Consider the following 24,761-nt stretch of genomic DNA (forward strand, 5'->3'; position numbering starts at 1 on the left):
AGGAGTGAGTTGGCGATGATAGATTGGGAAGCTTCATTAAATGGCATGACAGTGGATAGACAATGGCTAACATTTAAGGAACGAATGCATGAATTTCAACAATTATACATTCCTTTCTGGCGCAAAAACACAAAAGGAAATGTGGCCCAACCATGGCTAACAAAAGAAATTAAGGATAGTATTAGATCCAAAGAGGAGTAGTATAAAGTTGCCAGAAAAAGTAGCAAGCCTGAGGATTGGGAGCAGTTTAGAATTCAGCAAAAAAAGGACCAAGAGATTGATTAAGAGGGGAAAAATAGAGTATGAGAGTAAACTTGCAAGGAACATAAAAGTGGATTGGAAAAGTTTTTACAAGTATGTAAAAAGAAAAAGATTAGTGAAGACAAATGTCGGTCCCTTAGTCAGAAACGGCAGAATTTATAATGGGGAACAGGGAAATGGCAGAGCAATTAAAAAAATACTTTGGTTCTGTCTTCACAGAAGAGGACACAAATAACTTCCCAGAAATGCTAGGGAATCAAGGGACGAGTGAGAAGGAGGAATTAAAGGAAGTTAGTATTAGTAAAAAAAAATAGTGCGGGAGAAATTAATGGGACTGAAAGCCGATAAATCCCCAGGACCTGATAATCTGCATCCCAGAGGACTAAAAGAGGTAGCCATGGAAATAATGGATGCATTAGTTGCTATCTTCCAAAATTCTATAGATTATGGAACAGTTCCTGCAGATTGGAGGGTGGCAAATGTAACCCCACTATTTAAAAAAGGAGGGAGAGAGAAAACAGGGAACTACAGACCGGTTAGCCTAACATCAGTCGTAGGGAAAATGCTAAAGTCTATTATAAAGGATTTGATAACAGGACAATTAGAAAATATCAACGGGATTAGACAAAGTCAACATGGATTTATGAAAGGGAAATTAAGTTTGACAAATGTACTGGAGTTTTTTGAGGATGTAACTGCTAGAATAGATAAGGGAGAACCAGTAGATGTGGTTTATTTGGATTTTCAGAAGGCCTTTGATAAAGTCCCACATAAGGGGTTAGTGTGTAAAATTAAAGAACATGGGATTGGTGGTAAGATACTGGCATGGATTGAAAATTGGTTAACAGACAGGAAACAGAGAGTAGGAATAAATGGATCTTTTTCGGGGTGGCAGGCAGTGACTAGTGGGGTACTGCAGGGATCAGTGCTTGGGCCCCAGCTATTCACAATATATATCAATGATTTGGATGAGGGAATCAAATGTAATATTTCCAAATTTGCTGACCTCACAATCCCACCTAGTTTTGTGTTTTGTGAGGAGGATGTAAAGAGGCTTCAAGGCAACTTAAACAAGTTGAGTGAGTGGGCAAATACATGGCAGATGCAGTATAATGTGGATAAATGTGAAGTTATCCACTTCGGAAAGAAAAACAGAAGGGCAGAGTATTATTTAAATGGTGATAGATTGGGAAATGTTGATGCACAAAGGGACCTGGGTGTCCTTGTACACCAGTCACTGAAAGCAAACATGCAGGTGCAGCAAGCAGTTAGGAAGGCAAATGGTATGTTGGCCTTCATTGCAAGAGGATTTGAGTATAAGAGCAAGGATGTCTTACTGCAGTTGTACAGGGCCTTGGTGAGACCACACCTGTAGTAGTGTGTGCAATTTTGGTCTCCTTACCAAAGAAAGGATATACTTGCCATAGAGCGAGCGCAGCGAAGGTCACCAGACTGATCCCTGGGATGGCAGGACTGTCGTATGAGGAGAGATTGGGTCGACTTGGCTTGTATGCACTCGAGTTTAGAAGAATGAGAGGGGATCTCATTGAAACATATAAAATTCTGACAGGGCTAGACAGACTGGATGCAGGGAGGATGTTTCCCCTGGCTGGGGAGTCCGGAACGAGGGGTCACAGTCTCAGGATACGGGGTAGGACATTTAGGACTGACATGAGGAGAAATTTCTTCACTCAGAGGGTAGTGAACCTGTGGAATTATCTACCTCAGAAGACTGTGGAGGTTAAGTCACTGAAGATATTTAAGAAGGAGCGAGATAGATTTCTAGACACAAAAGGCATCAAGGGGTATGGGAAGAGAGCGGGAATATGGTTTTGAGATAGAGGATCAGCCATTATCATATTGAATAGCGGAGCAGGCTCAAAGGGCCGAATGGCCTACTCCTGCTCCTAGTTTCTATGTTTCCATATCCTTTGAGGGTGAATCCAATGCTATTGGATTTACGGTCAATGAGATGTCCCAATTTAATGGGACCTATCAGTAAGAAAGTAAGACTCACATTCCTGTAGCACCTTATCACATCTCTCGTATGTGTCTTGAAGTTCTTTACATATGATGAATTACTTTGAAGTGCAGTAAACATTGTTTTGTAGACAAACAGCAGTTATTCTGTGCAGTGAGACGAATGATACTTTACATTTTTTCAATGATGTTGGTTGAGGGTGGAATGTTGATCAGACCATCAGACAATCATAGAATCATAGAAAATTTACAGCACAGGAGGAGGTCATTCAGCCCATCGTATCCACGCCGGAATGCTTCAACATTTTTCACCATTATGACAGGAAAATTCACCACAGTGTATATTCTGAAACCCAACCTATTTATTGCTAAAGACACCATACAGTTATTCCTCTCCAATCCTTTCTCCCAGCAAATATCATGTAAAAGATGTCAATATTTTTAAGAGATCTGTTTAGGACGGCAATGATTAAGATTCTGATGCTTGATAATAAACAACATCATTTTCTTTTGCAGAACCACTGAAGTTCCTTCGTATTAATTTGATAAAGGTGGAAAGTGAAGCAATTTCCATTACCTGGGATACTAACGATGCATTCAATCAGCCTAGTTTCAATGTCACAATCGTCGCAGAGAGTGTTGCAGTGAATAAAACTCAAACTGAGCAAAAAGCAGCAGAATTTAGGAATCTCCAGCCTGACGTTGTATTTCAGATTTTAATATCCACAACTACTTGTGGTCAGCAGCAGACAATTACAAGGAAGGTCAGAACAGGTATGTTTGATGAATAAAACTTTGCTTGCTCTTTACATAGAATGAACAGCACAAAACAGGCCATTCAGTCTAACTGGTCTGTGTCGGTGTTTATGCTCCACACGAGCCTCCTCCCACCCCTCTTCATCTAACTTTATGAACAATTCCTTCGATTTCTTTCTCCCTCATGTACTTTTCTAGCTTCCCCTTAAATGCATCTATGCTATTCGCCTCAACTACTCCTTGTGGTAGCGAGTTCCACAATATACCCACTCTCTGGGGAAAGAAGTTTCTCCTGAATTCCCTATTAGATTTATTGGTGACTATCTTAAATTTATGGTCCCTCGTTTTGGTCTGCCCCACAAGTGAAAACACCGTGGGCGCTAAATTGGGCCATGTAACGCCCACTGTTTCGGCGCTACGCGGTCTCTCGAACATCCAAGATGGCGACTTGGCTGCGCACGCATGTTTCCAGCGCGAGCTGCGCCGGATGCCATCTTGGTATAGGAGTTCATGCATGTGCAAATACCGAACACTGGAATCATGAAAAGTAGGGAGAAAATGCGTGCAATCAGTGTGCAATGCTGATTTAAAGTGAGTGACACTATTTTGGACCTTAATGCTCAACTCAACGCACAGTCTTAATCACTCAAACCTGAACGTATCTTAGAGTGCCTGGAGGACCCCCCCACAGCTCCCTATACTTACTGAGAGCTCCTAGATTACATTTGAGAGTGGTTCGGCAGGTACTGCCTTATGGTTCAGAAAGTTGCAAGCATGGTTGAATAACATTCCTGGCAACCATGGGTAGTCTGCTAGGGCTCCCGCTGGGCATCGAGCACGACTGGGAGCATGCAGAAAGGCCACGCACAGCAGGTTAAGCTGTGAGGAGAGGGAGGATGAGGAGGCGCAGGCACTGAGCAGGAGGCCGTATCCAATGAGGGCCTTCAGGGACCAATTCTCTTACCTCAACATGACAGAGGAGGATTGCATCCGATGCCCGAGGTTCAGCGAGGAAGCCATGACTGAGATCTGTCAACTGGTCGGCCACAACTGCAGGGCAAAGACAGCATTGCCTGTGGCTGTGAAGGTCACCGTACGAGATGAGGAATAGTTTTATCACCTTCCCTCTTGACAGAAAAGCAGAACGAGTGAGCATGGGGTTTCGCTCAAATTGCTGGCTTCCCCATGATGCAGGATGCCATTGGCTGCACGCACATTGTTCTGCGTGCCCCGCATATCAACTTGGCCGTCTTCCTCTCCCTGAACATGCAGCTGGTGTGCGACCCCATGCATCGAATCATGGAGGTCGATGCCTGCTACGCTGGGAGCAGTCACGACGCCTTTGTCATGCGGCAGTCCAGTGTGCCAGCTATCTTTCACCCGCCTTGGCAAGTCAAAGGCTGAGCAACAAGGGCTATCGCCACACGCCGTGGCTCTTGACTCCGGTCAGGACCCCAGGCACACGTGCACAACAGGCCTATAATGAGAGCCATGCTGCCACACGCAACATGGTGGAGCACACCATAGGCTTTCTCAAACAACGCTTCGAGTGCCTGGACCAGTCTGGAGGAGCCCTGCAGTGCTCTGCTGAGCGTGTGGACAGATTGTGCATGCTGCACAACCTCGCCATCATGAGGGACCAGCCTTTGCCGCCAATGATCGGAGAAGATCCTGAGCCGGAGGAGGAGGAGTAGCAAAAGGCTGAAGAGGAAGAGGGGGAGGAGTGGAAGAAGAAGTGGAGGAAGATGCAAGGGTGCAACAGGGACCACACGCTTTGTCTGCAAGGGCTCTGTGTGCTCGCCTGATCTGTGCCGCTATCAATAATGTCAGCTACAACCCCCAACTCCCCAACAGTCCTACATTCCTCACTTTCTGCTCCGAAAAGACAATCAAATCACCCTCCACCTGATTGCACATTGGTTTCCCCCTCCGCTCATCGCACAAATAAAAAGCACCACCAAATGCAAATTCCAAGTCACATTTATCAATGAGTAAATGAAATTACGAAAACAGAACAGAACTATTCACCCTTGTGCATTCCCTTAGTGCCTGTTGTTCGTGTGCCTTTACCTATCCTAGTGGTCCTACAAGGTGCTTCCTCAGTGGCTGGAGCATGGGTGGTGGGAGGCTGCTGGCCTTCAATGGAGGAGTGTGCAGACAGTCTTGGACGACGACCTCGAGCAGCTCTGGGCCAGGAGGGCCCGGCTTCATACTGCACCATCTCAGCATGGGCTACAGCAGTCTGGCCTGGCTGGTCGATAGGCAACAACAAGGGCACGAGTATCAGAGTTTGGAGCATGAATGCTGTTGTCCTGAGAGAGGACAGCAGGTCCGACTGCCATGGCGCCACTGCCACTCTCCTGGGGCGGCGTCTCAGCAATCCTGGTGGTCAGCTGGAGAACAGATTACTGGAGTGCCGTGGCGCCCTGGAAGCCCCGTTCCACAGTGGTCCCCAGAGACATGATTGCAGCAGTCTGAGCTTCCATTGCAGCAGTCTGAGCAGCAACCGTAGCTTGCAGACCTTTGATGACATCGGTTTGTGCTGCAATGGAAGGTGTGATATCGGTCATTAGATGCTGCATCATAGTGGTTTCCACAGGTGGGCTGATGAAGGTGACCACCTATTCCATGTTGGAAAGGATGGGCTCCAAGCTCCGCGCAAAGCCCTTGCTAAGTTGGAGCTGGACTCCTCCTTGCCCCTTCTCGTTGTGCGCAGGCTTACTGGCAGGCTTTCCAGTGCCCCAAGCATTTGGTTGTGTACGCCCATCGCCGTCTTCTGTCGCCTGGCCCATCGAAGTCCTCATCTGACTCCTCTGCAGCAGAACCAGTGAGCGACCTGGCCCTCCGGCAAGCTGGCACCTGCAGTAGCCAGTCCCCCCGCCCCGGCTCCTGTGCACTAGTGCCCAGTGTCTCACCACGTGCAGATCCCTCCTGTAACCTAGCCTCTAAACGACACGCAGTGTCAGTCTCTGAGCTGGTGGAAGCGAGTGTCAGATCGAGTGACGTTGTGGCTTCAGTGTCTCCCTCCTCCTCCTCCTCAGACGGTACCGCCATGTGTTCTTGGGTATCTGCAATGACATAGGGAAACAGGTTGAGTTGTGGCAGAGGACAGTGTGTCGGTGAGTATCCTGCAAGTTGGGCTCAATTTTCAAAGTAAAAAACGGGTGGGTTGGGGGCGGGGGAGCATTAAAAATTGCCACAATTTCAGACCTGCTTCCAACCCGCCAATTTCACGGGAGTGGGATGAGGGGTGGGAGGCCAGGAGGCGGGACGGGCCTTAAAACCTTTCATTTTTAGCTAATTCCCCATTTCAACTCCGGGGGCCCGGGATTCCCGGGCCTTCTGTTTTATGCCTCGTGAAAGGAGGCGAGAAGGCCCGAGACTGCAGGTAAGTGCCTAGAAAGGCACAGCTTGTGGGCCCGAAGGAGCAGGAGTGCTTCCCCCAGGCCCAACAAGCTGACCTGCACCGACTACCCCCGCACCCCAATCGCGGAGCACCGATCCCAATCATCCCATTCCGATCCCGATCCTCCGACCCCGGCCCCCAACTCCGATCGCAATTCTCCGACGTCCCACTCTCCCCCACCCCCACCCCCCCCTGTTAAAAATAGCGGCCCCCTGTGATTACCCCGCCCCGTGACTGATCCCCGATCCCATCCCCCATGACTCGTGACCCCTGTGCCCACCTATGCCACCCATGCCCACCTATGCTGACAAGCGATCCTTGCCCACCCATGCCTCTTGCCCACCCATTGCCATGTGCCAACCTGTGCCCACCCATGTGCCCCCCCCCCCCCCACCCCATCCATGCAAACAAAGACTTACCTGAAGACGTCCTCTCCCTGGCTGGTCTTTTGTCCGACTGAGACTAGCCTGTCAATGAGCCAGTCAGTCGGATGGAAAACCAAAAAAAAAATAAGAGGTCCTTACGTCAAAAGCGTAAGGACGTCTGGGAAACCCATATTGACCCGCCCGCCCCCTTCGCGGCTCCATTTCAAAGTTGAGCCTGATGTGTGACTCGTGCCTGTCGGGATCGAATAGCTGCCAGTGTTTGTGACCTGTGAGTGGTTGGGTTTGTGTGGCCAGTAAGTGTGGTACTATGTATGGGTGAGATGCAGCATGCCAAGTGCGGCATTGCGTTTGGATGGGCAGTGTTTGTTGGTGGGAGGGTGATGGTGGGTATAATGCAGTTGGTAGGATGTGCCACTTAGCATTCACTCACCTTGTCCACTCGTGTCAAATCATTGAACTTCTTTCGGCACTCAAGAGTAAAGAGTCCCAGCCTGTTCATTCTTTCCTGACAGGGAAAAGCTCTCAGTTCTGGTATCATCCTTGCAAATCTTTTTTCACCTTCTCCAGTACCTCTATATCCTCATCACAGCACATCCTCCCTCAACATGAGCTGTGAAAATGGAGGAGTCAACAGGTAGCAAGCTTTAGGAACAACACCTCATCATTTCTCTGAAGCACTCTGGTCGCTCTCTGGTCTGATCATTGACTTTAGACACCAGACTTTAGCAAAATCTGTCACTTCTTTCACAGCGAGGATGGTGGGAACTTGAGAGTGGATCTGTTGGTGCTCAAGGATTGGACAAGATGGGCTGGCATTTTAGAGAGGAGGGGTCAGTGTTTTGAATGGGAGGAGAACCTCTGTCAGAACACAGGGCTGGGAGGGGGAAGGTTGAGCCCTCCCTGTTGACCTGTTCTTACCCTCTTCGGAGCTGGTGGACCCGCTGTACTTCATGATCACACCTGTTTTAATTTCAAACCTGGTCCTCAGGTTTTCCATCTCTCTCAATTTTTTTCCCATTAACGCAGGCCTCTCACTTCCTTATTTATTTGCACGTCATTTATCTGTTACTTCTTTAATGATTCCATTACTTGGCACTTCCTCCCTGGGGTCGATTTTAACCTGCATGACTGGCGGAAACAGGGAGGGTGGGCAATTAAAAACCAGCAGGTTAATTACCCGCCCGGAATTCGAACCTTTCCCACCGTCTCTGATATATTAACCTGCAGGGTTCTAACGGGCAGTGCTGACATCCAGCCTTCTAATGCAAGAGGCTGTATTTCCCTCATATCAATATGTTTTGCATGCACGTTATGGGCAAACACATGTCACATTGCTGGGCCTGCCCTCGGGAAAGGGAGGGAGGACAGGAGCACATCGGAGCACTTTTCCAACCCATCGGCTCAGATACGCCGGTAAACTGAAGCAGTCCGAGCCCGCATGCAGCAAGACCTGGACAACATCCAGGCTTGGGTTCATAAGAACATAAGAACATAAGAAATAGGAGCAGCAGTAGGCCAATCGGCCCATCGAACCTGCGCCGCCATTCAATAAGATCATGGCTGATCTGATCCCAACCACAAATCTAAAGAACACAAGAAGTAGGAGCAGGACCCGGCCACTCAGCCCCTGGGCCCTCTCCGCCACCCACAGGGCATTGACCGATCCGAGCTCAGCTTCATGTCCAATTTCCTGCCCGCTCCCCATAACCCCTAATTCCCTTTCCTTTTAGGAAACTGTCTATTTCTGTTTTAAATTTATCTAATGATGTAGCTTCCACAGCTTCCTGGGGCAGCAAATTCCACAGATCTACCACCCTCTGAGTGAAGAAGTTTCTCCTCATCTCAGTTTTGAAGGAGCAGCCCCTTATTCTAAGGTTATGCCCCCTAGTTCTAGTTTCACCCGTCTTTGGGAACATCCTTACTGCATCCACCCGATCAAGCCCCTTCACAATCTTATATGTTTCAATAAGATCGCCTCTCATTCTTCTGAACTCCAATGAGTAGAGTCCCAATCTACTCAACCTCTCCTCATATGTCCACCCCGTCATCCCCGGGATTAACCGAGTGAACCTTCTTTGTACTGCCTCGAGAGCAAGTATGTCTTTTCTTAAGTGTGGACACCAAAACTGTATGCAGTATTCCAGGTGCAGTCTCACCAATACCTTATATAACTGCAGCAATACCTCCCTGTTTTTATATTCTATCCCCCTAGCAATAAAAGCCAACATTCCGTTGGCTTTCTTGATCACCTGCTGCACCTGCATACTAACTTTTTGATTTTCTTGCACTGGGACCCCCAGATCCCTTTGTACTGCAGTACTTTCCAGTTTCTCGCCATTAAGATAATAACTTGCGCTCTGATTTTTCCTGCCAAAGTGCATAACCTCACATTTTCCAATATTATATTGCATCTGCCAAATCTCTGCCCACTCACCCAGCCTGTCTATATCCCCTTGCAGGTTTTTTATGCCCTCCTCACTCTCTACTTTCCCTCCCATCTTTGTATCATCTGCAAATTTTGATATGTTGCACTTGGTCCCCTCCTCCAAATCGTTAATATAGATTGTAAAGAGTTGGGGACCCAGCACCGACCCCTGTGGAACACCACTGGTTACTGGTTGCCAGTCCGAGAATGAACCATTTATCCCAACTCTCTGCCTCCTGTTCGATAACCAATCCTCCACCCATGCCAGAATATTACCCCCAATCCCGTGATTTTTTATCTTAAGCAATAATCTTTTATGTGGCACCTTGTCGAATGCCTTCTGGAAGTCTAAATACACTATGTCCACTGGTTCCCCTTTATCCACCCTGTACGTTATATCCTCAAAGAACTCAAGCAAATTTGTCAGACATGACTTCCCCTTCATAAAGCAATGCTGACTTTGTCCTATTAAATTATGCTTATCTAAATGTTCCGTTACTGTCTCCTTAATAATAGACTCCAAAATTTTACCCACCACTGATGTTAGGCTAACTGGCCTATAATTTCCAGCCTTCTGCCTACTACCCTTTTTAAACAACGGTGTTACATTAGCAGTTTTCCAATCTGCCGGGACCTCTCCTGAGTCCAGGGAATTTTGGAAAACTGTCACCAAAGCATCCACAATCCCTACTGCCACTTCCCTCAAGACCCTAGGATGGAAGCCATCAGGTCCAGGGGATTTATCCGCTTTGAGTCCCATTATTTTACTGAGTACCATCTCCTGAGTGATTTTAATCGTATTTAGCTCCTCCCCCCGTAGAGCGCCCTGTTTGTCCAGTGTTGGGATATTCTTAGTGTCCTCTACCGTAAAGACTGAAACAAAATATTTGTTCAGCATTTTTGCCATCTCCATGTTTCCCACCATTAATTTCCCGGTCTCATCCTCTAAGGGACCTACGTTTGCCTTAGCCACCCTTTTTCTTTTTATATAACTATAGAAACTCTTGCTATCTGATTTTATATTTTTTGCTAATTTCTTTTCATAATCTAACTTCCCTTTCTTAATCAATCCTTTAGTTACTTTTTGCTGTCTTTTGAAGAATTCCCAATCTTCTATCCTCCCACTAAGTTTGGCTACCTTATATGTCCTTGTTTTTAGTCGGATACTATCCTTGATTTCTTTACTTAGCCATGGATGGCTGTCATTTCTTTTACACCCTTTTTTCCTCAGTGGAATATATTTATTTTGAAAGTTGTAAAATAAATCCTTAAATGAACACCACTGCTGATGTACCGTCTTACCCTTTAATCTATTTTCCCAGTCCACTTTAATCAATTCCGCTCTCATACCATCATAGTCTCCTTTATTCAAGCTCAGTACGCTTGTTTGAGAACCAACCTTCTCACCCTCTAATTGGATATGGAATTCAACCATGTTGTGGTCACTCATTCCAAGGGGATCCTTAACTAGGACATTATTAATTAATCCTGACTCATCACACAGGACCAGGTCCAAGGTTGCCTGTCCCCTTGTAGGATCAGTTACATACTGCTCAAGAAATCCATCCCTGATGCACTCAATGAACTCTTCCTCAAGGCTGCTCTGCCCAATTTGATTTGTCCAGTTAATATGATAGTTAAAATCCCCCATAATTATAGCTGCTCCCTTATGACATGCCCCGACTATTTCCTGATTAATACTTCTTCCAGCAGAGTTGCAACTATTAGGAGGCCTATATACTACGCCCACTAATGTTTTTTTCCCCTTATTATTCTTTATCTCTACCCAAACTGTTTCATTATCTTGATGCTCTGTCCCAATATCATTTATCTGTATTACAGTGATTCCTTCCCTTATTAACATAGCCACCCCACCTCCCCTTCCTTCCTGCCTGTCCTTCCTGATTGTTAAATACCCTGGCATATTTAATTCCCAGTCATTGTCACCCTGCAGCCATGTTTCTGTAATGGCCACAAGATCATACCCATACGTAGTTATTTGTGCCGTTAACTCGTCCATTTTGTTACGAATGCTACGTGCATTCAGATAAAGAACTTTCAAATACAATTTGTGACACTTAGTTCCTGCTTTTTCCTTTTTTAACACTTTACCTATTACTCCATACCTTCTGTCCCTTCCTGATACGCTTTCCTCTGTCTCCCTGCTCAGGTTCCCAACCCCCTGCCACTTTAGTTTAAACCCTCCCCAACAGCACTAGCAAACACTCCTCCTAGGACAGCGGTCCCGGCCCTGCCCAGGTGCAGACCGTCCGGTTTGTACTGGTCCCACCTCCCCCAGAACCGTTTCCAGTGTCCCAGGAATTTGAATCCCTCCCCCTTGCACCATTCCTCTAGCCACGTATTCATTTGAAATATCCTCCTATTTCTACTCTGACTAGCACGTGGCACTGGCAGCAATCCTGAGATTACTACCTTTGAGGTCCTATTTTTTAATTTACCTCCTAACTCCCGATATTCTGCTTTTAGGACCTCATCCCCTTTTTTACCTATATCGTTGGTGCCTATGTGCACCACGACAGCTGGCTGTTCGCCCTCCCCCTCCAAAATGTTCTGTAGCCTCTCCGAGACGTCCTTGATCCTTGCACCAGGGAGGCAACACACCATCCTGGAGTCTCGGTTGCGGCCGCAGAAACGCCTGTCTATTCCCCTAACAATTGAGTCCCCTATCACTATAGCTCTTCCACTCTTTTTCCTCCCAGCCTGTGCAGCAGAGCCACCCGTGGTGCCAGGAAGTTGGCTGCTGCTGCCTTCCCCTGATAAGTCATCCCCCCCAACAGCATCCAAAGTGGCATATCTGTTTGAGAGGGGGATGGCCACAGGGGACCCCTGCACTACCTGCCTGCACCTCTTACTCTTCCTGGTGGTCACCCATTCACTTCCTGCCTGTATACCCTTTACCTGCGGTGTGACCAACTCGCTAAACGTGCTATCCACGAGTTTCTCTGCATCGCGGATGCTCCACAGTGAATCCACCCGCAGCTCCAGCTCCGAGATACGATCGGTCAGTAGCTGCAGGTGGACACACTTCCTGCACATATGGACGGCAGGGACACTGGTAGTGTCCATGACTTCCCACATCTTGCAGGAGGGGCATATCACGGGTGCGAGGTCTGCTGCCATGACTTGCCTTAGCTTAGTTACCCCTTTTAAATTACGTTGAAATTAGAAAATGTTAACTATTACAAAATGTTAACTATACTAGGGACCTAGGTTCACTAAAAAAAAACACGACCTGCTATGAAACCTGCAGATCTTCCCTTTCTTATTACTTTACTTACAGTAAAACGGTAGAAGTACTCACCTGAAGCTACTCACCAATCAGCTGCCTCCCCTGTGCCGCGTCACTTTCTGACTGGTGACGTCACCTTGAACTGCCGCTGGTCTCAGAGTCTCGCTCTCAGAGTAAGCTCTGGTCTCGCTCTTTGCCGCCGCTCACCGACTGAACTCTCGCTCTCTCCGCGCTGTTTATATCCCCGCTCTGGTCTCGCTCTCTCCCGCCGCTCACCGACTGAACTCCCGCTCTCTCCGCTCTGTTTATGTCCCCGCTCTGGTCTCGCTCTTTGCCGCCGCTCACCGACTGAACTCTCGCTCTCTCCGCGCTGTTTATATCCCCGCTCTGGTCTCACTCTCTCCCGCCGCTCACTGACTGTATGTGGCAAGTAACATTCGTGCCAGACAAGTGCCAGGCAATGACCATCTCCAACAAGAGAGAGTCTAACCACCTCCCCTTGACATTCAACGGCATTACCATCGCCGAATCCCCCACCATCAACATCCTGGGGGTCACCATTGACCAGAAACTTAACTGGACCAGCCATATAAATACTGTGGCTACAAGAGCAGGTCAGAGGCTGGGTATTCTGTGGCGAGTGACTCACCTCCTGACTCCCCAAAGCCTTTCCACCATCTACAAGGCACAATTCAGGAGTGTGATGGAATACTCTCCACTTGCCTGGATGAGTGCAGCTCCAACAACACTCAAGAAGCTCGACACCATCCAGGACAAAGCAGCCCGCTTGATTGGCATCCCATCCAGCACCCTAAACATTCACTCCCTTCACCACCGGTGCACAGTGGCTGCAGTGTGTACCATCCACAGGATGCACTGCAGCAACTCGCTAAGGCTTCTTCGACAGCACCTCCCAAACCCGCGACCTCTACCACCTAGAAGGACAAGAGCAGCAGGTACATGGGAACAACACCACCTGCACGTTCCCCTCCAAGTCACACACCATCCCGACTTGGAAATATATCGCCGTTCCTTCATCGTCGCTGGGTCAAAATCCTGGAACTCCCTTCCTAACAGAATTGTTGGAGAACCTTCACCACACCGGACTGCAGCGGTTCAAGAAAGTGGCTCACCACCACCTTCTCAAGGGCAATGAGGGATAGGCAATAAATGCCGGCCTCGCCAGCGACGCCCACATCCCATGAACGAATAAAAAAAAAGCGCCAGAAAGTCCGAGCCGTAGGAACCCCAATAAGAACTCGGGAGAGGGTTAGCGGCATCTGGAAGGGGGAGGGGGATCGCTGCACGCTCGCATGACAGTCCCAGAGTGAGTCCCGGCCGTTTAACCTCCCGGGCCTCATCTGCATGTTAAACATGGGACTCCCGTCCCAACCCAGTGGAAATCACAAGGTGGCTGGCGGGTGGGATCGGGATCTCAGGTGACAGGTGGCCACCGCCCAGGACCCGAGTTCACGGTCCCCTGCGTTAAGGTAGGTGGGAGGGCATCATGGTCAGGGGAGAATGGTGGAGCAGGGGAAGCCCTAGGTTTTCTTGTGGGGCTCCTGCTCCACATGACCCACAAAGAAAACCAAAAAATTAAAAGTGCTCACCTTTTCACTTCCCCACTTTTCCACCGCTTCCCAAAACCTGGCAGTTAAAATGGCGGTGGGAGGGGGCACGGTGAGAACAGAGCGGTAAGTACTTCACCGTTGTTTTAACTCCCCACACGCATTCTTCTCATTGGGAGCGGGAGGTTAATATCGGGACTAATGTCTCTATTTCCATTTCAAACTAGAACTGCGTCAAATTTACGATTCAGGTTTTACTCAAGAAGTAACATTTTTTTCTACTTTCCAAAGTTGCCGCGGTGGTGGAAGTGTCGACAAGAATTACAAATGTGGAATTTACATCGGATTTTGAAGATAAAAACAGCCAGAAATACAAAGACTTTGTAAAGAATTTCACAGCCGAAGTAAGTCACTCTTGCCTGTGGAGGGAAAAGAGTCAGGGGACAGATTGGATAGAAAAAAATAGACCATAGCATGTGTATATTTTTGCAAATAAGTTTACATGAAAAGCTACTTTTTCTACTTGTGAGATTTCAAAGTACCTTGTACTCACTGTAGATGGCGAGTGTTTGAATACTGACCAACTGTCCTCACAGACCATCGTTCTCCTCTACCTGATGCCTTTTTAAATTTCTGTTTGGTAAACAATCAATATACAGTGATAGCAATGGTTAAATCATGGGCATTCTGGAAGATCTTAACTTTCCCATCATAACCTACCCACAGAGCACATTTTGTTCAGTTACAATGAGAAATTGAAAGAAAGGAAAATAGACACAACTCGGCATAATTATACAAGGAAAATTAATAATTAGATATTACAGTACTTGGCTATGAATTACAGTAACTCTTATAGGCAAACACAGCAACAGCCACTTTGCGCATAGCAAGATTAAGCAACAGACTTAATCCAGGGAAGCAGCATTGAGACAGATAATGATTAATCTGATTTTATTTGTTTGGCTACGAGAGGCAAGACCAGTGCCATTTAATCCCAGCTGGCTATTAAGAGAGCTAACCCCCTCCTCACACCCCCCACCCCCGATATCCACAGATGGCCTTTGATCAAGGTTAGATGCGGGTAACCTTGCCTTATAGAAATGTGTAATATGAAGAGCATTTTAGCGATGCTCATGTTCTGTGGGGAAAAAAATTAAACAAATCTCAGAAGTGGATTTCTGTTTCTTTCCGTTTCAGTTGGAAAAAGGACTTACAGCAGATATTCGGGATTTAATCAGGCGTGGGAAAGTGAGAATCATTGTCACATCTATTGAACAAGGTAGCTTGATTGTAAAGTTTGCTGTGACGACATCAACAAACGTGAATGTCACTGTATCTGATATCAAAGAATCGCTTACGGAATCTTTAAACAACACGCAACAGTTTGCTGTAGACCTTCAAAACACAACCATTTCAGGTAAGGAATTCCACAACAAGCATTTCAACCACTGGCCTCAGAGGACTTGGTAAAATTCTAGAAGAATTGAGAAAGGCCAAAGATTATCCTGCAGGTGCCACTAAAGATTAAAAAGAACAGAAGGGAGACAAGGCTGAATCATGAAGTGGATAAGTGATTCCAAACTTGGGTTTTAAAAGCCTGAAGAGTTTAGGAAGAAAGGAAGACTGGGGAATGGAAGGAGTTCCACAGTTTTGGGAGCCTGGCAAAGAATGATCCAGAGTAGGTGATGATGGGATGAGGCTTGATTCGAACAGTTGAATTCACAGGGAGGAGGAAGAGCATGCAGGGCCTGACTAATGTTAGTTTGGTGGCTAACGTTGACAAGGTTAAGTTGAAAAAAAATGTTGATTCTGTGAGGCCTGGATTGATATTATCAGCAAGCAAAATGCTTTCAGCATTTACAGGCTTGTAGCTGGCTACTTCTGAATGAGCCTTAGATTGTGGTCTAGGCTCAGGAGCCCAGTGAAAAACATTAAAAAGTGTAAAATCTTAATTACTTTTTGCTTTAATTTTTGTGAGCAGACAGTGTTGTGTCCAAGAAACTGATTAATTTGCAGTGTCTCGATGCCACCTGCAGGATAAATAACCTGATGGAATTAAATCACCTCGTAAAGTGGCCTCATAAACAGAGCAGGAGGGTTTTTTCCGTTTTGCTGTGTTCTAAATCCCAACACTTATTTCCTTTTGGATTCTTGCAACTGGAAGAGAGTGCAGACCATTATTCTTTATGGCTGGTTCAAAACCCAAGCCCAGAGGTAACAGAATAGTGTTCTGACTCACTGCACTATCCAACTCCTGTCACATGGGCCATCTGCCCATACTGTTCACGGACCATTCTGTATTAATAATTTCCAACTTTTAGGTGATAACATTTACATTGGAATAAAGTAAGGAAAGAGGAGTCTTCAAATACTTCTAATCTAGTTAAATTCAAATTGAATCAATTTTCTAACTCCGATCTGCGCTTATCATTACAGACAGAGACAGCTGCCAACCAGGGCTGAATGACTGTTCAGGTAATGGAACGTGTATAAGATTGAATGCAACTTACACCTGTCAGTGTAACGCTGGGTTCACAGACACAAGCCCCAGTACACCTGGAAGAACATGTGAAGGTAGGACATTATCTAATTCTTGTTTCAGATGTTGACGAGTGTCAGACTGGGAACAACACATGCTCTGATTTTGCTGCCTGCACAAACACCCCAGGGAATTACTCATGTGGATGTTTTCAAGGAATTTTAGATACCAATCCGGCAAACCCAGGAACACAGTGCAGAGGTAAAGATCTGAAGTGTTTAAATGAGGAGTGTTGGTAAACTAAGGAATATTAAAAGTAAGGAGGTTCTGCAGAATTTAACGGCACAAGATTAAACGGCAGGACCTCATTAGAATTTCTTTACTCAATTTCCCATCTGTCAGTTGGCCAGATTGAGAGGCAGGCCGGCCACTGGGCGGGATAGCCTGCTGTAGATGGCAGCTGCCAGGGAGCAATGGCAATGGTCCCCGACAATCAAGAAGATCGGGGGTTGTGGGTGGTGTTGGGGGGACGACTCTTAGCGAGGGCAGAGAGATAGAGATCGCCGCGGGGGGGGGGAGAGATAGAGATCGCCACGGTGGGGGCGGAGAGATAGAGATCGTGGTGGGGGGAGAGATAGAGATCGTGGTGGGGGGAGAGATAGAGATCGTGGTGGGGGGAGAGATAGAGATCGTGGTGGGGGGAGAGATAGAGATCGTGGTGGGGGGAGAGATAGAGATCGTGGTGGGGGGAGAGATAGAGATCGTGGTGGGGGGAGAGATAGAGATCGTGGTGGGGGGAGAGATAGAGATCGTGGTGGGGGGAGAGATAGAGATCGTGGTGGGGGGAGAGATAGAGATCGTGGTGGGGGGAGAGATAGAGATCGTGGTGGGGGGAGAGATAGAGATCGTGGTGGGGGGAGAGATAGAGATCGTGGTGGGGGGAGAGATAGAGATCGTGGTGGGGGGAGAGATAGAGATCGTGGTGGGGGGAGAGATAGAGATCGTGGTGGGGGGAGAGATAGAGATCGTGGTGGGGGGAGAGATAGAGATCGTGGTGGGGGGAGAGATCGAGATCGCCGGGGCGGGGGAGAGATAGAGATCGCCGGGGGTGGGGGGAGAGAGGGGGATCGCCGTGGGTGGGGGGGAGAGAGGTGGATCGCCAGGGTGGGGAGGAGAGAGGTGGATCGCCGGGGTGGGTGGTGGTTGGGGGGAGAGATAGAGACCGCCACGGGAGGGAGAGATAGAGATCGTGGTGGGGGGAGAGAGGGGGATCGCCGGGGCGGGGGAGAGATAGAGATCGCCAGGGGCGGGGGGGGAGAGAGGGGGATTTCTGGTGGTGGGGGGGGGGGGGAGAGATAGAGATCGCCGGGGGGGGGGGGAAGAGAGGGGGATCGCTGGGGGGGAGGGGGATCTCTGGGGGGGGGTGGAGAGGGAGGGGGATCTCTGGGGGGGGGGGGGGGAGAGAGAGAGGGGGATCTCTGGGGGGGGGGGGGAGAGAGAGGGGGATCTCTGGGGGGGGGGGGAGAGAGAGGGGGATCTCCGGGGGGTGGGGGGAGAGAGAGGGGGATCTCCGGGGTGGGGGGGGGGGAGAGAGAGGGGGATCTCTGGGGGGGGGGGGAGAGAGAGGGGGATCTCCGGGGGGTGGGGGGAGAGAGAGGGGGATCTCCGGGGTGGGGGGGGGAGAGAGAGGGATCGCTGGGGGAGATCGCGCGGGTAGATGTAGATCGTAGTGGGGAGAGAGAAATCGCGGAGGAGAGATCACGGAGGGCCTGAATGTGATGGGGGGGGTCGTCAGATCACGGTCTCAAGGTCGTGGGAGGAGAGATTGCCGCAGAAGATGTGTTTGAGGGGCCTGGAGGAAGCATTCCTGACCCTCAGGGCCCACAAGCTATCCTATAAAGACACTTACCTGCAGTTTCAGGCCTTCTCGCCTCCTCTCATGTGGCGTGAAGTAGAAGTTCTGGGAATCCCAGCCCCCAGGGGTTAAAAGCAAAAAATCTGTTAAAATGGAGGCCCACAGCCTTCTTGAAAGCTTTTAGTGACCGAACCGCCTCTTGAGAGCGGATTGGTCGGCCACACATCGTCCTGCCTCCATTAAAACCATAAGTGGGCGGATTGGGGGCGGGTTTTAGATTTTTAAAACTTTTACTGCCTCCCCCCCCCACCCCGCCAACAACCCGCCCTTTTTTCCAAGTTAAAATCATGCCCGTGCACTTTCCGAAGAAGTCACTGTATATCCCAAGGCGCTGGACAGCCAATTAAATAAATCTGGTGCAATCACTATTGTAATGTAGGGAATCGCGGCAGCGACTTTGCGCACATTTTATTTAAAGGTCCCACAAACAGCATTGGGTTAATAACCAGATCATCTGTTTTAGTGATGTTGATTGAGGGATAAATATTGGCTAGGACACAGGGGAGAACTCCCCTGCTCTTCTTCGAAATACATAGAAAAACATAGAATTTACAGCACAGAAAGGTCACTCGGCCCACCAGGTCCAAGCCTTCTCTCGCCCTTCTTCATCTAACCCCATGAACATATCCTTCTATTCCTTTCTCCCTCATGTACCTATCTAGCTTCCCCTTAAATGCATCTGTGCTAGTTGCCTCAACTACTCCTTGTGGTACTAAGTTTCACATTCTAACCACTTTCTGGATAAAGGAGCCTCTCCTGAATTCCCTATTGGATTTATTAATGACCATCTTACATTTATGTCCCCAGCTCTGATCTCCCCCGCAAGTGGAAACACCTACTCTACATCTACCCTATCAAAAACTTTCATAATCTTAATGACCTCTATCAGGTCACCCCTCAGTCTTCTCTTTTCTAGAGAAAAGAGCCCCAGCCTGTTCAATCTTTCCAGATGGGTATAACCTCTCAGTTTTGGTGTCATCCCAGTAAATCTTTTTTGCACCTTCTCCAATGCCTCTATATCCTTTTTATAATATGGAGACTAGAACTGTTCTCAATAATCCAAGTACGGTCTAACCAAGGTTCTGCACAAGTTTAACATAATTCCCTGCTTTTCAATTCTATCCCTCTCGAAATGAACCCCAGTGTTTTGTTTGCTTTTTTTATGGCCTTATTAACCTGCGTCATTACTTTTAGTGATTTGTGTATCTGTACCCCCAGATCCCTCTGCTCCTCTACCCCATTTAAACTCTGATTTTCCAAGGAGTATGTGGCCTCTTTAAATTTCCTACCAAAATGTACTGCCTCACACTTATCAAAATGAAATTCATTTGCCAATTACATGTCCCTTCTGCAAGTTTATTAATCGCTTTCTGTATTTTGTCACAGTCCTCCACAGTATTAACTATATCCCCCAATTTGGTCCAGAAATTTTGAAATTGGACTTCCAATTCCTGAGTCTGAATCGTTAATGCAAATGGTGAACAACAGTGGTCCCAGCACCAATCCTTGTGGAACACCACTTCTCACCTTTTGTTAGTCTTTAACCCTTTCTCTCTGTTTTCTGTTTTGTAGCCAGCTTGCTATCCATTGTGCTACTTGACCCCTGACTCCAAATGCCCTGACATTAGTCATGAGTCTAATATGGTACTTTATCGAAGGCCTTTTGAAATATTTACTACATTTACTACATTACCCTTGTCTACACTTTCTGTTACATCTTCCAGGAATTCAGTGAGGTTGGTCAAACATGACCTTCCCTCTCGAAATTTGTGCTGACTATTCTTTATCAGATTTATGGTTTCTAGATATTTTCTATTACATCTCTGAGTAAGGATTCTAATATCTTTCTTACACCCAAGGGATTCCAATATCTTTCCTGCCAAGTGACCTTTTAGTCCACTAAAAGGGCAGACTGGGCCTCGGTTTAATGTCTCATGCGAAAGATGGCAGCTCCGACAGTGCAGCGCTCCCTCAGTACTGTACTGAAGTGTCAGCCTGGATTATGTGCTCAAGTGCTGGAATGGGGCTAGAACCCATAACCGTCTGACTCAGAGGCAAGAGTGCTACCACTGAACCACAGCAGTTTTATTCTATTTTTGCAATGTTGCTGTTTTATTTTTTTAACCACCCTAGAAATATTAAAAGAACATTAGCATGGAATGAATTGCCTTGATTTCATGAGTGGCTTTGGCTAAGACCTAAGTTAACTCCTGCATGAAGGAGGAGGTAGAGTTTGATCCGGCGAACTTCCTGCTCATTATTAGCGTGCGCTTTCTGTTTGCCATATTGGAGGCTTAGGAGGCCATTTAGCGACCGAGAAAAGGGCGCCAAACAGCCGAATTTCTAAGCTAATTTGTTATGGGACAGAGTCAATGTAGGCCAAAGGGGATGAGGGTGAGGGATGAGTTGGCCTTGGTGTAGGATTGGATATAGGCAGTTGTGTTTTAGGCAATTTAGAGTTTGTAGAGGTTGTAGGACAAGAAGTCAATAAGGAGGACAGACAAGTAATCTAGGAACAGAGGAACAGGAGTAGGCCATTCAGTCCCTCGAGCCTGTTTGGCCATTCAATCAGATCATGGCTGACCTGTACCTCAACTCCATTTACCTACTTTTGATCCATAATCCCGTGATACCATTACCCAACAAAAGTCTGTTGATCTCAGCCTTGAAAATTTCAACTGACCTAGCATCCATAACTAGAACATTGAAATATACCAATTTCTTGGTGGAAGTCTTGCCAAAAATAACCACACCTACCACCACAGCTCTTACCAGTTACTACCCCAGTGTGGCCATTTTTATATTTCACACACTGACTATCATGTGGTCTCTCTAAATTTGAGCCATTTGGTGTTATTTAGTTACCAGCTTCAGGGACTGAAAAGTAACAGTGCTGGATATGGAGCTCGATGTGCTCTCACACCAGGATCAGTTATTTTTGGCAACACTACGACCAAGAAATTCGTCGATTTCTGCGCTGGAATGGGTAGGCCCGAGGCTCACTCAATATTGGGCCTCGCGTCTCATTTGCATCAGACCAGCGAGCAGCAGACGCCTGCTGGACATCCTCAGGCAGCTCGCCGGCAAAGATCATTTGAATTGAGGGCCGCGGTTGACGATGCAGGTAGGTCTTGCAAGAGAAGGGTGATCAGGAGGGAGGGGAGCGTCCAGGTGAGGGGGTCAAAGCAAGGATCAGGAGGGGGCTCAAGGCAGCAATCGGGAAGGAAGGTGAGCGGTGCTGCCAGTTGCCCTTGGTTTTGATGTGGAGACGGGAGCAGCATTCACGGCTCCATATTCAGGTAAATATTTTTTTTAAACCGACCTTTCTGGTGACGGCCTGCTGCAGATCCTTTAAAGACTGCTGGTTAGGCCGCACCTAGACCTGGATTACCTGAATGTAGCCAGCCCGGCGCTGGCTGCGCACAAGTCAAATCAATTTGTTAATGGAGACATCAAACAGATGTTAGGCCCCTGACTTGCACAGGCAAAGGACCTAATACCCGTTTCAGGGGTGGGTCTCGGCCATCTCATTTGATGCCTAAACCATCATGGTGGGCATTGCATTTCTGGCTCAGAATGAGCCTGTGTGTGCCGCCCACCATATTGGACGCCTTGGCGCACGTTTTACTGGCATCATCGAATTTCTAGGCCATTTCTGGGTTGCTGATCCATTTCTCTGAATTTTGCAATTTTCTTACAATAATAGAATGAATGGGCGCCATAGTTTATTTTTATCACTTTATTTAATTGTCTGGTGCTAACTGTGCCTTTTGTTATTTTGCGACTATGTACCTCAAGTTGCACTGTATCAGTTGGTAGTGGCCAGGGTTTACTGTCGTGTGATTTTCCTGTCCATTAAAATAATTGGGAGGGATCACGGACAGAGAACCCATAGAAAACCCCATAATGTGGGATTTAATTCAATCGGAAAAGTAATGGACTTTGGCATTCATTCATTACTATTTCCTATTCTGCCAACTTACATCTGGTACTCATTCATTCCCAATGCATTTGATGCCCTGATAGGATACTATTTGATGCAGTAAGTGGGCACACGTAGTGACAGGGTTATGGGTAGACTTTGAAATAAAAACTTCTGAGCAATTTCAAAAATGTGCTTGTTTAAAATTGTTGTCTTTTATTTTCACTGCAGGTTCCACCACTTCCACTGTGACTCCTACCACCATTTCCTCAACCAGTACGATTCCTACCACCATTTCCTCAACCAGTACGACTCCTACCACCATTTCCTCAACCAGCACACCAACCATTCGTCCTGGCAGCACCACTCCCAGCACCACAACTCGTGGTGCATCCTGTGGTAAGTGGAATATTATGTGCTATAACAAAGCCAGTATATAATCACTCGACATGAATCACAGAGGAGACTTTATGTTGAAGAAGTTTATTCATTTGCTAACGTTCTTGTTAATATAGATCATAGGATACCTGTAACTCAATGGTACGTCAGTATTATAGGGGAGGAGTTCACGTGAATCCATGAGGATGAAGTGTGATTTTATTTTCCATCCGTTCCCTGAGACTTAATTAGTGCCTTAAATTCACTTATAGATAACTATTATCATTTGTCCCTTGGACCAGACAAGGATTTTTTCTTTAGCCTTAGTTTTGATACAGTTGTGATTGTGATTTGGAAATATCCTTCGAGGGTGAATCCAATGATATTGGATTTACGATCAATGAGATTTCCCAATTTAATGGGACCTATCAGTAAGAAAGTAAGACTCACATTCCTGTAGCACCTTATCACATCTCTCATATATGTCTTGAAGTTCTTTACGTGATGAATTACCTGTGAAGTGCAGTAAATGTTGTTTTGTAGACAAACAGTAATTATTCTGTGCACAGGAAGTCTCCACAAACAGCAATGAGACAAATGATAGTTTACATTTTTTTTGGTGATATTGATCAGGCCATCAGACAACTTCGTGTTCTTCTTAAAATAGTTTGGTGGGATCTTTAACGTCCACCAGAACCACTGGTCCAGGCAGTTTAATGTAGGGTCTGAAGGATGGCACCTCCAACAATACAGGCCTCCCTCAGTATTTCACTCGAGTGTGAGCCAACATTATGGGCTCAATTTCTGGAGTGGTGCTCGAATCCACCTGCTTTTGACTCCAAGACTATCAAGTGAACCAAGCTGCGACTTATAGGGGTGCTACAAATGAAATCAACATCCTTGGGTTAGGAAACGGAAAATCAGTCAGTACTGATCTCTCTCCAGTGACCCCTGGTTGAATGTGTGCACACTGGGTGAGGACAGGATTGGGCTGTGTGATGATTTCCCCTTCTGTTGAATAGCCCAAAGCATGATGAATGGCTGCACCACAGAGTGACACCCATTGACGACAGGTGGGTGGGATTGTAATCCCTATTCCAGAATGGATCAGCGTTTTCAGGAGAGAAGGGAGAACGTTGGAATAAACAAAACAGGAAGTACAGGCCTGGATTCTCCTCCCATTGGTGGATTAGTGGTGGGGTGGTCCTAACACCTGCTGCTGACCCGCTGCTACTTCCTCCCAGAACCCTCATTAGCCATGTAGGGTGGTTTGTAGGACAGAAAAATGCCTTTCATTGGCTTACCACCTCAGGGAGGGAAGGAAATACAGTTCTTGTGCAGCCTTCTAGTTACAGAGGGACCCGGCATTTACAGCCCCAGCAGTTTTGGGCATGGCAGCAGCAACAAGGACACCAAGGTTTTCAGATGTATTTGTGGAGGTGCTGCAGGCAGGGCAAGGAGGGACCGTCTCATGGGCACTGAGGGCATGAAGCCCCATAAGAGGGTGGTACAGATGGTCAGCAGTGACGTGGCAGAGGCAGTCAGGGCAGCCTCCACTACCCCAAGAGATGCCACACAGTGCTGAAAAAGGTTTAATGACCTCACAAAGTTGGCAAAGGTAAATGTAAGGAGTCTTACAACACCAGGTTATAGTCCAAGCGCTTTATTTGAAATCACAAGCTTTCGGAGCTTTCCTCCTTCATCAGGTGAGTGTAGGATTCCATAACGGTACAGCATATATAGTCAGAGAACAACGGCTGGTGATTACAGATAATCTTTCCAACTGCCCGTTATCACACCTCGGCAGAGATATAATCAAAGCAATCAAAGGAGTGGAATGGTGTTCAGACAGAGAAACGTTACATACAAGATTACTGAATACACAAACGGTCAGAACACAAAGACAGACAGAGAGAGAGAGAGAGACACACCCGAAAGGCAGAGAAAGAGAGAGAATGACCAGTTGTATTAAAAACAGATAACTTTTTTTCGCGGGTGGGGTTACATGTAGTGTGACACGAACCCAAGATCCCGG

At 47.2% G+C, this 24,761-nt stretch overlaps 1 protein-coding gene across 1 annotated transcript in view; it reads left to right on the forward strand.

The window, feature by feature from the left end:
• Positions 1-5,138: 5,138 nt before the first annotated feature.
• LOC137326861 (uncharacterized) overlaps positions 5,139-24,761 on the forward strand; it is a 53,352-nt gene continuing 33,729 nt past the window's right edge. The window contains 5 exon segments of the mRNA XM_067992243.1: positions 5,139-5,532; positions 14,324-14,436; positions 15,230-15,449; positions 16,469-16,605; positions 16,607-16,772. Of these exon segments, the coding sequence (XP_067848344.1) occupies positions 5,139-5,532; positions 14,324-14,436; positions 15,230-15,449; positions 16,469-16,605; positions 16,607-16,772 (1,030 nt within the window).

Source organism: Heptranchias perlo, chromosome 11, assembly GCF_035084215.1.
Source record: "Heptranchias perlo isolate sHepPer1 chromosome 11, sHepPer1.hap1, whole genome shotgun sequence".
NCBI classification, from domain to species: domain Eukaryota; kingdom Metazoa; phylum Chordata; class Chondrichthyes; order Hexanchiformes; family Hexanchidae; genus Heptranchias; species Heptranchias perlo.